This window comes from Fringilla coelebs (genome assembly GCF_963513975.1).
Source record: "Fringilla coelebs genome assembly, chromosome: 5".
NCBI classification, from domain to species: Eukaryota; Metazoa; Chordata; class Aves; order Passeriformes; family Fringillidae; genus Fringilla; species Fringilla coelebs.
The window spans coordinates 44361733-44375544 of NC_140033.1; the positions used below are offsets into that span (position 1 = coordinate 44361733).

At 42.1% G+C, this 13812-nt stretch overlaps 2 protein-coding genes across 7 annotated transcripts in view; one reads left to right on the forward strand and one right to left on the reverse strand.

Annotated features, from left to right (window-relative positions):
- FGD6 (FYVE, RhoGEF and PH domain containing 6) overlaps positions 1-7827 on the reverse strand; it is a 73182-nt gene extending 65355 nt beyond the window's left edge. For all 3 annotated transcript variants that reach the window (XM_084206510.1, XM_084206509.1, XM_084206511.1), the window contains exon 1: positions 7657-7827. In XM_084206510.1, coding sequence (XP_084062636.1) covers positions 7657-7669 — 13 coding nt within the window. In that variant the 5' untranslated portion in view covers positions 7670-7827. The remainder of the gene's footprint in view (positions 1-7656) is intronic.
- Positions 7828-8099: 272 nt separating this feature from the next.
- The window catches only part of VEZT (vezatin, adherens junctions transmembrane protein), a 76353-nt gene continuing 70640 nt past the window's right edge, over positions 8100-13812 (forward strand). For all 4 annotated transcript variants that reach the window (XM_084205327.1, XM_084205325.1, XM_084205326.1 and 1 more), the window contains exon 1: positions 8100-8159. In XM_084205327.1, coding sequence (XP_084061453.1) covers positions 8124-8159 — 36 coding nt within the window. In that variant the 5' untranslated portion in view covers positions 8100-8123. The remainder of the gene's footprint in view (positions 8160-13812) is intronic.

Below are 13812 nucleotides of genomic sequence, written 5' to 3' on the forward strand. Positions count from 1 at the left end.
GACTTACTTCTAAGGCTATCCCATCTTATGCATCCCATCTAAAGGCAGGTTTCAAACCCACAGAGAAATGAATCAACAATTTGCTAGGAAAAAATAAAACTAACTCTTTAAGTGGGTAACTACTGATCCTGAACAGCAGAAGAGAGCTGTGCACTCCCTTTCAGACAAGTCAACTGCTTATTCAATTGGAATATGAAGTGATGGCAATAAAGGAGCCTGTGTTCCATGGTAGAAAAACAAAGAAGGGATGCCCAGTTTGTCACAGAACACAACACAGTAGTAGACCTGGGCCATGTTCAGTAATACTTACTAAGTTATTAAAGCTCCCTGGAAACAGGAGAAAGACAGGCTGCTTTGGAACCCTTCCTGATGCCCAAGTGAGAGAAACAGACTGACAAAGATACAGGAGATTAAACACTGGCTAGGTAAGCAATATCCTGTGGATTATTTTTCTCACACACTAACTGAAGTTCATAAACCTTGCAAGTTTTTCTCTCTATAGTGGGAGTGCCTTACATTTTGGATACTACCAAACCAGATTAATCTGCAGGGGTTTTAACTAGTATTTATTAGGGAGCACACTCAGAATGACATGACACCATTGCCTGAATATAAACAATCAAAAACCCCCATGGTTGTATTAAAACTAAACCATGAAAAATGTAAAGAAAAGGAAAGCAAATAGAACAGTCTGTAAGCCAGTGGAGGAAACCTGGATAATGAACAGAGCAGAAAAATTAACTTCTGATAATAAGTGCAATTCAATGTGATTTCTGAAGCCTACTAGAATTTTTCAAATTACTTCAATGTTAAAAAGTATTCAGGCAGACAGAAGAGACCAGCAAATTGTGTGGGATAATAAAGACACCACTGTCTGCTTTAAACTGATTGCACATTACATCTAGAGTAGATATGGGTCAATGTACTAACAGGCACATTACAGTCTCGGTATCAATACAGATCTGCAGTCAACCATCAGAAAGGAATGCGATGAAGAGCCCTTTCAAACATAAATGTGATGTGAGAGGAAAGGCTCCTAGAAGGAATGCATACCAGTAGTTTTCCTCAACAAAATATCGTTACGTTTCTGAAGAATACAAGCAGTGAGCTACTTATAAAAAAATTACAGCAGCTGACAAGAGTGGAAGTATAGTAGATTGACATTAGAAGTTGAGAATTAAAGTTCAGTTACTTATAAACTAATTCAATTCATTGTTGGATGAAAAACACAGTTCTACATAGCAGTGCTCTAAAAGGGACAATTTCCCGTCCAGAATAGAAAAAAAATCTAAGTAGGAGGCAACTGTTATATATAAAGGTGTAAGGAATGACTGGAAGTCATATGAGAATGACTTTTTATTAAACGGCAAGCATAAGCAAGGTGAAAAACAATAAATAAAATCACAGAAATGTTAAAGAGCAAATGCATGGGATAGTTAGTTGTTTGGACAGTGCGCTTTTTCCTGGTGCCATATGGAACTAGCTATTCACCTAAAGACAGAGATGGTTGGTTATGCTTAGGAGAGCAAAAATTGAAGAGAATTTGGGAATCATTGTAGATGGTTATTTTATGAGAGCTCCATACGAGAGCAGGTCTGAAGCTAAGCAGTAGATAATCAGCTAAGTATAAAAGATGAAGGGAGTTGAAAATATTTATGTACATAGCACCTACCAGACTGAAATGCAATCTCAGAAATAATTACATAAGCATCCAAGATCTAAAAATTATGCTTCAAATCCCAAGGAAGTCCATACAGGTTAATTTAACCAAGAATTTAAAACCTAAGGTGGTAACAGAATATATACTTATGCACATGTGAAAGGTTTTGGGTAACAGATGGCTCTTGAATCACAAAAAAAACCCCCAAAACCAAAAAAAACCCCCACCTAACCCCTGATGAGATTCCATAGCTGACTACTGAGGTTTGACATGTTCAAACTAGAAACAAAGCTCTAAAATTCTTATGAAACCTAAAGGATAATTAACTACAGAAATATCTCACCTAGTGTTGTGGGGGAGCCACAAGCACTTACAGGCAACCTAAACTCACTTTCTGACATGTGTAGAATTTTCAGAGGGAACTTTGGACAGGACATTGGATTGTCTAGCCTGTCATACTCAGGAAATTAGAGAATCACTATGATTTTCCCCACTCCTACCTCCAACCTTAACCCATTTCTCAAAGAGAATCCCTGCATCCAGAGATTCCAGTAATAAATGCAAATCTGAGTAGAAATATAATATTTGATTTGCATAAACAGATGAAATGTTTAGGAGCCAGAGAAACCGTTAAAGAGATATCCTCCAACCTGTTTGACTATGCAAAGGAAGAAATCCATAAATAAAGTGACTAGCAATGCTGCCATCACCAACAGGAAATCTGCTGCTCACACAGGAACAGCCAATACCATGCTCAGTGCTGAAGAAAAAAAAGTGCTTAAAAATACCATCACCTAACCCCCTTGGAAAAAGTAGATTTAAAAGGGTGTTTGTTTTCTAACAACAAATTGCCATGAGCAGCATCTCTGCAGATCAATGCACGTGCTCTTTGTCTGACTTCAGGTCACAGCACAGAAACAGACATTTATCTCTCTGGTGAATTACATCCTTCAGCATGCTGAGGAAAAAGCAACACCCATTCTCATCCTGCTGATCTCCTCTGTGATCAACACTTGTTGTTGCCTGACTGGTAAGTGCTCCTGTTCTTCCTTTGACTTGTTTCAGAGGAGGATAAGAACATCCTGAAACAACTTCTACTCTCAATTTTTTGGCCCTAAAGTGCTGCCCATTTCTGTTCTTCAGATGATAGACTTTGACAGCTGAGGACCTCACTTAAAAACACTTGTGTATCTTCTCCTATGCACTATCATGAGAATGAACAGAAAAGCCAATAAGATATTGCAATCTTAAGCATTATTATTACACAGCTTTAAATCCTTCTCAAATTTCTACCTCTTGTTCTTTTCCCTGCCCTACATAGGAACAAGGAGAAACAATGATATGTGAAGGTGAACTGAGGCAAAAAAATCAAATAGAACTACCCCATCTGCAATAAACCCTACTGTTGTCAAAGGAGTGTTTTTCCCAGGTAATTTTAATGCCAATACCTTTGAGATCATGTTAACAACTTCCATATTTAGGAACAACAAAAGAACAGGAACAAGTCATGTTGACTTGCATCTATCCATGAAAAGGGGACAAATGGTTCCAGGCACTATCTAGCTGATATAACTTGATATTCCTTTCCTTACAATGCTTCACATGAACAGAGATTCTCCTTGTGGTACTCAGGATGCCCAATGGGACTATCTCAAGTCACCTGGGCAGGATCCTGCAAGCTACCCTAAAGCATTGTCCCTTCTGAACCACAAAACAGTAGGAAGAAAGTAAACCAAAAAATCAGTGTGGCATCAGATTTTGACAGCAGCTCAGTCTAAGCTTAAGAAAAGCATACACAATCAAATTACTATGGGGTAAGCAAAGGTGTGAATTTAACAAATCAGCTACTTTATAGAAGCTGGTCATATAAATACTCTTATCTTACCACACAATACATATGGCAGTTTATCCCTTTTCTGTAACCTATAAGGTTACAGATATTTCATGTCACATACTGCTTGACAAATCTATTTCACACACACTAGGAAAAGAGCTTCTAACAGCTACCACGCAGCAGCTGGCCTAGAGCCAATACATGCATTGGCTTTCTTGTGGCACCTTGTTTGCATATGCACACTGTATTCTCAGATACAGCAAATCACATCTGTAGGCTATATATGAAAATAATGTGATGCCCAGAAGGTATCTACCAAGAGATCAATGGGCTGTTTTTTCTCACATGAAGGAAGAGCTTGCTCCAACAACCAGTTTGCTGTTCCTGAGACTATTTTGGGCACAAAACCCTACAACTCACAGTCTTGAAACAAGAAAGCCAGTCTGGCTTTTAAAGAACACATAGAGAGAAAGAGAAGTACTGCTATGTTTGGGATATGCTGAGAGATTATTGCACTGGTGCTCAATACAATGCAGAAACAAACACATAAAGTATTCTAAAAATCCTGTTCCACAGCAGCCTAAATTTTAAAGGCACATTACAAGGCTTTTCAGGTTCATTACTTTGTTTTCAGTTACAAAAAGAAAGTTTCATTAGGTAAATACCTCAAAAAAGTATTGTGAGATCATTAATTTACTTCCTGCAAATGTTTATTTATTTTCTCATTATGGAGAGACTGATTTTCTCAGGTGTCACAATGCTCAAAAAGAATGAGTCATAACATCCCGGAAGAAAACACATGTAGTTTTTCAAGTACAAGGGAAAACTGTGGTTTCAAGCCACTAGTTTTAGAAAACATCCTAATTAAACTGCAAAAGGAAAACATCCATTTCAAAATCTTAGGTTGTTCACTGACTTACTGAAATAAAACAGGAAAGTTTAGGGATAACTTCAGAGCAAGGACAAGAGATGAATAAACAACCTTTTAAGATCACATGCAGAGACAGAGCTGAGTAACTCTAATGAGACTTGACACATTCGAGGGTTAAAGGGACATTAAACGCTGCAGGCCTCATTTTTTTTCAATCCTTGAAAGCAATGAAGTCTGATTGGAAAAGTCATGTTGATTTTGTTTATTCTGCTCCTGCTATGTTTTTTCCATTTGAACTATATTTCTGACATTAAAATACATTTTTCTCATTGTTGTCAAATCCAATTTCAAGCCTAAGCTATACATTCTGCCCACATTAAATAAGCTCTATAGATTCACATATAAGGACTGTTTCTTCAGCAAGAAATAATAAATGTCAAACTCATAACTCTGAGCTTTTGTTTTTTCCTTTTAAAGGCAAAGCACATACTTGAAGCCAGCATAATACTTTCAGGCCGAAATGAGTAAATGGACATTCATTGGCATCATATGTAAATATATCTTGTGCAGTGCATGAGAAAGCAATGGCAGGAGTACAGCTGTAAGTGAAGACTGAAACCAACATATGGGTTGATCACTACAATAAGATAATCTTCAAATTATATAGAAGTATTTTTAAAAAGTGCTATCGTTCCTTAGCTGCAATAATTCCAGACGTACATATACATTTTAAAACATGTAAGCAACAGCTGTGGCAGAACTCCATCATGGAGTTATGTTAGTTCTGGACTGAGATGTAACTGGAACACTTCTGTAGAAGAAATAGAAAAGAGACACAGCAAGACACTGAATATGCACTGCAGTATTTAGAAAGGCAGAAGGTAAGCTGGAGCAAGGGTAAGGCTGGGTTATCAATCTCAGACCTTTTGGAACGTCTGCCTTTGGGGAGAAGCTGTGTTTGGGGTTTCTCCCCATACCACAGTTCCCTCAAATAGCAGAGTACCTCTCTTAGAGAAAGCCCTGCATATCAAGCAAATACCTGCAAATGCTACTTTAAAAAAAAATTTAAGCAATACAGATGATGATGTACCATGCTGCTTTGTCCTAAAGGTACATTAAAAGAAGACCCAAGAGAGGCACTTGGATCCCTCAAGTCAAACTGAAGAAAAGATTTCTAGCATTTCAAGTTCCACTTGAAGCCTTCACAAATAGTAACATTTTTACAGAAACTGTATTACCAACCAGTTGTCAGAAAACTGGCTTACAGAGCACAAACCAGAGTAAGAACTGAATTCACAATTAAATAATTTCAGTGTAGGAAACGGATTCTACAGATCACAGATCACAAGACTGAAATTCAAATACAGGACTTGTTAAGTTTTTATATGAGCAATAGCTTTATAAAGAATGCCTGTATATTACAGGCACTAAGTTCTGCAGCAGTAACAAGAAAGGGATATTAAACCTTCAGAAGTGCCTTTTGGCATTCTTCAGCCTTTTCATACTTTAACTGAAATGTCAAAGGCTGTCATGATGCTGTCAGCAGGATCATGAATCTCTAATCTTGTTTCACCTGTTCCCCATGTATTTTATCTTCACATAATGCATCACACAAAATACTCTTCATTCCCTCTTGAATACCCCTCATCCTCCCTCTTTCTGGCCCAGTACTCCTTATGCCTCTCTCTTAAAAAACTTGCTGAAATTTAGATTTGCCATGAAACTGTCCCACTTTCTCTTCTGATATTCCCCAGTATCCCTTTTTCTTTTTTGCTTACTTTGTTCACCAGAACCTCTTTGTCCTCACCTTCCCCATAAACATCACCACAATGTAGACTTAAAACTGATTTAGTCACACCATCTAAGATCTAAAAGTCCTGAAATCACTGTTTAGTACTGAAAATCTACCCACCTTTCTGAAACTTAGTGCCGTATCAAATTTTAACAGCCCAGCTCTTGAGCACCCCTAACGCTTATGTGCACAGCTGTTTAACTCTCAAAAGATCACTGTGAACTGCACAATCAGCAGCACTACTAAAAACGGGAACATACAATGCAGCTGGTTAAGCAGAGATAACCTGCTTTATTACATGCTTTTCAAAATCTAAACAAAATCAGTTCTGTCAAACATATTAAAAATGGAAATGTTTTAAATGAAGCAGAAAGATGCATTAAATCACTTTTCATTTTCCAGTAAATTCTGATTAGCTATGAGAGCTCAGATAACTTAATTAACGCCGGAGTCAATAACAAGTTGACATACTTGAGAGGCAAACACTGAGAATTGGGTAGATATTTTTGCTTAATAACTGTGTATTGCTTTTTCTTTAGAACACCCACCACCCCAATCCTTACAGGAAGCACTTTGCTGCTTCCCGTTTAACCCTACAATTAGCTGTGTTTCCATCCAATACATCATAATTTACACGACATGTTTTCAATGCAGAAACGAGTCCTATTCTCGTCTTTAGGCAGATAAGAAAGGAATCTACTAATCTAACAGATGTCTGAACAAAAGCGCTAAGTTAGCTAACTACCGTGCAAGCAAATATAAATAGGAGCAATTCCCTTAAACGCGGGGTGCTCTTGTACTCAACCAAGAATTTGCCTTGGAGCTCTTTTAGTCATTAAATTGTCAGCGGTCAAGAAACGGGGGAGGAAAGGTAAGGAAAGCAGTGAAGTAGGTCAGTTCCAACCCGCAGCTGGAAAGGCCAGAAGCGAACGCTTTCCAGCACCCCCGTGGGAATCCTGCGCGCGAGATCCTGGCCAAGGCAGGTACATCCCCGAAGCAAAGCCGCAGCTGATAAACTCCCGCAGCTCCGCGGAGTCAGACGGAGCGACAGTCCCAGCCCCGGTGCTGGTTCTCCTGCCAGAGCCCGGCCCCCAGCAGGTTTCCCCCGCCGTGAGCTCATCCCGGGCGCAGGGACCCGCTCGGGACACGCGAGGCGGCGAGCGGAGAGCCCGGCTTAGCCCGCGCAGCCCCAGCACCGGGCAGGACGTGCCCGTAGCGGACCCCGGGAAGTGCTGTGCCCCGGGGAGGGCTGTTCCCCGAGCCGGGTGCGCCCCTCACCGCTCCGACCGCTCCCCGCCCGCCTCCCCACGCTGCCCCGGGAGCGAGCCGAGGGCGCAGCCGGGACAGGGAGCGCGCCGGCGGCTCCGGCTCCCGTCTGGCAGCAAGAGCCCCTCATCCCCGCCGCCGCGGGGCGAGCGAGGCGACGCTGTCCGGCGGCGGAGCAGCCGCGGCCGCCGGCTGGGAGGAAACCGCTCCGCAAAGTTTCCCCGAACACTCACCGGCGGAGCTCATGGTGCTCCCCAGGCGCGGAGCCGCGCTTCCCCTCGTCCCTTACGCCACGGCCCCTCTGAGGGCCGAGGAGAAGGAGCCCATTGTTCCCCCGCGCCGCCACCCAGCCGGAGGAGAGCCGGAGCAGGAGCAGCTCCCCCCGCCCGCCACCGCCGCATCCCACCCCGCGGCGGCGGTACACGGAGAGCCCTCAGACGCCGCCCGCCGGCGCCCCCTACTGGCCATGACGGGCATTCGCCCCGCCCCGCCCCGCCCCCGCTGCCCCCGCCCCGCCCCCGCCCTATCAGCCCCGCCCACAGGGCGCCCGAAAGCGGGCGCTCGCAATGCTTTCTGGGAGTTGAAGTTCTCCCCGACGCCAGGCAGCGCCCAGCGGGCGGGGCGGAGCTAGGCGGTCGGCGGCACGGCGGACTCGGTTTCCCAGCGTGCCCGCGAGGAGGGGGTGGCATGGCGGGCAAGGATGACACCGGAGTTCGACGAAGAAGTGGTGTTTGAGGTGGGCGCGGGCGACCCGGCGCGGGTTGGGCTCGGGTGTCTTCGCCCCGCGTTGCGCCGCGGCCCCCGGGGACGGCGTGCACCGGGCAGCCCGGGGGTCTCGGGGCGCGAGGCGGGCGCGGGGCCCGGCCCAGGGCAGCGCCCGCCGCGGGCGGGCAGCGTCGGGCGGGACCGGCGAGAGCGGCGGGTCGGGGCGGTGCTCGGCGTGTCCCGCGCACCGGAGCAGCCCGGGGCCAGCGCCGCGCCCTCCGCGCAGGCCGAGGGCGTGACGGCTCAGCGGGGCCGGGCGATCCTTTGTGCGGCGGTGCCGCGCTGCCCGGCCCCGCTGTCGGGCGGCCGCGGTGGGAGGTGTGGCGAGGCCCGTGGCGGCGGGGGTTCCCCGAGAGCCGCCCGTGGGCACCGCTCGGGCTGCGGAGCGGAGCCCGGTTAGCCGGGCCGAACCGCGGGGTCAGCGCAGAGGGAGTAAACAGCTAAAAAATTCTGCTTCTGAGTCGGTCACTCGCGTAAAAGGTGTCTTTCTGCACGCACGCAACTGTGCAGCGAGCACTGAAACCGCTTTATCTCTGTTGTGTTTGTTATTACTGGATTTGCATAAACCGTGTCTAGTTATATCACGTCTTGTTAGAGCTACAATATCATCTTGGCCTTATTGAAATAACAGTGGCTAAATATATCAGCTGTTGCGGTAACAAAATCCAGTCTGTTTGCAGCGGGTAAGTGTAATTGTATCCTAATGGAGGGCGCATCTGGTGCTGCAGGTACACAAAGTGGTTATAGAGAAATGCTGTCTTTAAAATTAGTAATTATTATAATAGCAATAAGGCTTCTCCTTCAACCAGGATGCAAATCACTCCTTACATAAGCAATTAATTTTTCTCAGCTGTGTAAGCAGTATGTCTTTAGTCTTTGGTCCATACCACAAAGTTTTGTGTTCATCCACAACCAACCTAACAATAAGATTTATTATTTATGTTGTTGATACATTAAATTGCTTCCTTTCATACTATAAATCTGGGGCGAGAATTTATTTCACAAGTATAATGCCTGCCCTCTGCATTTCTATCTTCAGTAAAAGTGGTACTTGTTTTACAGTTTCATAGTTCTTCAGTTCATGCAGCAACTACCATTTTGATTGAAAAATTTCTGCTGCATAGAGAGTAAAAGATCTCCTTGCATGTACTTTTCATTATTATCTTTGTGTTTTGGGAAAGGATTTCCATCACTAATAAGGGCTCTTGGATACATTTACTGTATCAAGCATGTGTGTGTGTGCGTGTATGTGTGTATCCCTATACACTTACAGGTACACTGAATGACACAGTAACAGATCTGTCATATATTGTGGTCCATCATAATAAAATCAGAAAAGCAACAGTAGGACAAATACAGGCTGTTTGGGTTGGCTGATAGGCTGGACTACAAAACTGGGTGGGCTGCCAACTCATAAAAATGGGGACTGTGAAATACACACCAAAATTACCTTCAGGATACTCAGCAGGGTTCATGCTATTCTAAAATGAAGGCTCCACAGAGAGTTATGAGCATACTTGACACACATGAGCCAGAGATGGGAATTGGCAAGGAGCCACAAAGTATTGGGGTAGTTAATGTTACAACATATTTGTATTTTTAATTTTTGTTTTCTTGGACCCCACACTCTCCCCCTTAATTATTTGCCATTTCTGATAAGCAGCTACAGTTTTTCTGCACCTCAGTAGGTCACTTCCCATGTTCTTCAGCAATCACTGTTGCAAGATGGCATTTAGTATTTAGACCTCAGTTACTGTGAACAGCTCCTTTCTCTGTGCATTTGGAGATCCCTTCAGCAAGATACCGATGGATAAGGGATGGTGGTGTGCTAAAAAATGTGTAATCAGTAAAGAAGTGTCTTTCATGTGCCTCACACCCAAAAGGATGGAAGCAAATGGGATATACTTCATGTGTTCCAGGTTATTTTCTGCATGTTTTTTGGGTCACAGCACTGTCCAGCTGGCCCTGAAGACATCAATAAGGTGTCCACATTAAAAATTTTGCAGCATCAAACAGATGATGGCCTGCTGGTAAATAATTCTGAGCTTCCAAGGTCCAATCATTTTTCTCACTATCCAAGTATCTTTTACATTAATTTATCTTTGAAGGCAAAGAAGCACAAACACTGCATTCCTGCTTTGGGAGAGCAGTGTTTTCCATCAAGTTCAAATGCCGCTGCAGATCATCAAGATTGAACAATAGTGAATGATGGGCAGTTACTTTACTCTGTCCACTAAATGCTGCTATATTCTGTCAATCTATAAATTAATTCCTGCAGCAGCCAGCAATTTTTATTCACTGACTCAATAGTCCCAGTACTTCAGTTCTTGCATTTGTTACAATCAGTTGCTCTTCTAATTAAAATACTACAAACACAGGGGAGGAGCAGAACTCCAGAGGCACAGAGGTGCCCCTCATATGTTGGGCCTGGGCTTGACTACCCAGCAGCATGACAAATTAAAAATTGTGGCAGTGTAGAGCAGATTGTACTAAACAATGGAGGAACAATAAATGGTGTGCTTTATTAGTGTCTGTCTGAATTTATTAAGGGAGATCATGAGATAACAAATTGATGTTAAGTTGCTTAAGATGAGTTTTTATACAAAACCTGGAAGACCAGCATGCTGCAGTTACAATGTAATCTTGGAATCCTCTGCAAATTTTGTGTATTTGTGAGAGACTGAATTGTGTTAGGTTTTTTATTGTGTGGACAATATGATCTTCTTCTTGGTTTTTTTTTTTGTTTGTTTGTTTGTTTGTTTGTTTTAATGTATAAATTAAAGAAGCTTCTTGTTCAAACTAGCTAAATTTCGGCATCATTATGCCAGTGGAGGGACTGTGTCAGGACTTTGATGATTTATAACTGCCACCTAATTTCTGACTGGAAATTTATTCATGGCCACTTCATACCTACTTGCACATCAGCTAATATTTTCCATTATCTTATATAGTTCTTAACTGTCTCTAGAATTTGCAGAATCACAGAAACATTTAGGTTGGAAAAGACCTCTGAGATCAAGTCCAGCCTTTGACTGATTGCCACCTTATCAACTAGGACCATGGGCCAGTTGTTTCTTGAACACCTCCAGGGATAGTGACTCCACCACCTACCTGAGCAGTAGTGCTTAAGTACTCTTTCTGTTAAGGAATTTCTCCTGATGTCCAACCTGAACCTCTCCTGGTGCAGCTTGAGGCTCTGCCCTCTTGTCCTGGTGCTGGTTGCTGGGACTAGAGTTTGACTCAGATATAATATGATAGGATAACTGCTCATATGTGTCCTTGATTTTATCAACAGCTTCCACATCATTTGAGAGCTTGCTTTTATTAGTCCCTCTGTGTAAGGTCTTGCTGTTATCTGTTGTTAAATTGCATGCCATTTTCAATACCCACTTAAGGTCTTCCCATTCTTTTTCTATTATGTTTCAGTCCTTTTCTGCATATATGATGCTCCTTGGTCTTATCAGGAAATGTCATTAGCAAGGCTTTTGATATAAGTTTAATTATGGCAAATATCAAAGCTTTTAAAAATGCAAAAACTTTGACCAAAGACTCATTCTTTATGAACTGCATTAGTAACCTTCTGATCCAATGGCTTTCCATTCAGTGTAGACCACTGTTATCTCTGCCATCAACATACTTGGTTCATTTCACATCTTTTTTATCTAACTGATATGGCACGGTATCAAAAGTCCATAACCACACAGCATAGTGTAAAAAGTTGACATAAACTTTCTGCATTTCCTTTATCTAAAAATTAGCTGTCTTATCGAAGAAAGATGTCAGGTTTGGTACAATCTACCTCTGGTGAACCAATGTGATATCTTCTTTGATGATCATTTGTTTTCTTCTTTGTCTTTGAATTTTGCAAGAAAGAATAATTATTCTCAGTAGCATGCTGACTTTTGATCAAATTCACAGACCTGACATATTCTTGATTGCTTTTTCTCCTTTTAAATATAGGCACTATGCTTGGATTTTTTCTGCTGTTGAGTTTATAGATTTATTAAAAATCCTTTCTGCTGCGTCTTTTATCTCCTGTGCCCATTCTTTCAGAACACTGGGATGAAGGTGATCCAAATACCACATTTTCAGCTTTCAATTTCTGTTTTCAGCTGTGTAATTTGTCCTATATTTTAATGAGTTTGTGCAAGCTTTTTTTTTTTTTTTTTTTTTTTTTTTTTTTTTTTTTTTTACACCTTTGGGTAGATATTCAAGCTGTGCTCGCAGAACCACAAAATGTTTGAGATTGAAAGGAACCTCTGGAGGTCATCTGGTCTATCTTGCTCAAGTAGGGTCATGTAGAATCAGTGGCCCGGGACCATGGTCCTGGGATAGAGATCTCACAATCTCTGGGCAACCAATGCCAATACTCAGTCACTCTCACACCAAAAAAATTTCTTGATGTTCAAAAGGAACCTCATGTGTTTCAGTTTGTGCCAATTGCCTCTGGTCCTGTTACAGGGCACCACTGAACAGTGCCCATTTCTCTCCTCGAGAGCCACCCTGAGGTTTCTCCAGGCTCACCAGTCCCAGCTCTCTCAGGCTCGCCTCATGTGTGAGATGCTCTTTCCTTCAGTTTCACCCAGACCATTGTTGAAATCCCAGAAAGTGATCCTTACTGTGTCAGAGCAGTTCTGGGAGAGGGGTTGTAGGTGACCTTTTATTTTCTGTTTTAACTCTGTGTATTTAGAAGAAAGTTACTCAGACTGCACTAATAATGTATGATTTTGACAGACACAAAATTAAACTGCCACCACCTTAGATTTTTAAGGGCTTTTGCATATGTAGTGTTTGAAATACAAGGATTTATGTCAGAATTATGTACATGTACAATTGTGCAATGCTGAATTAATTTCATTGGCATAAAATTTCCATTTTAAAAATTTTAATTAGGAAAGAAATATTTTCTCACTTGAGACATTGTTTTTATTCATTCATGAGTCTTGTGCCATTCCTACAACTAGTTCTGTCCATATTATTTACTTAATATTGCTATTCATTAGCTATTTCAATACTAGTAGAAATTACATGTTAAAGAATAGCTGGCTGTGTGTCATAATGGTTGTTCACTGTGGAATCTAATGTTTTATTCTAGATCTAGAGGATCTGATCATGACTTTAACTCCAGACTTTTAAATTTGGGATTGTTTGGCCCAGTAGAAGTCCCAGACTGAACAATTCCATATAAATCACTGCTTATTTAGGCATCAAACCAAGATGCTGCTTGGTGCTGGGGGGCACAGAGGATGCCTGCATGCAATGTTCTGATCCACAGATTTCTGTAAGATTGGAAGGAGATCCTAGGAAGAAGCACCACCATTTCCCAGCATGATAGACTGTATACAGAACAGCCTTTAGCCAATACGTTTCTATATGCCTACAATAGTAAAACATGTCTAAAATATGGTATTTCTTAGCATATTGGTGCATCACGAAATGCTCAAGTCCTTATCTGAGCCCTTGTAAACCAAATGTTTAAAAGCTTGGGCTTTTATCAAAACACTGTCACATGTTTTCACAAATGATTTTTTCACCTAAATAATCTGTTCTAAAATAATTTAAAAATTAAACAAAAAACAAGGAATCAAACCTCAGAAACTTCTTGATGCGATGAGAATTTTAAG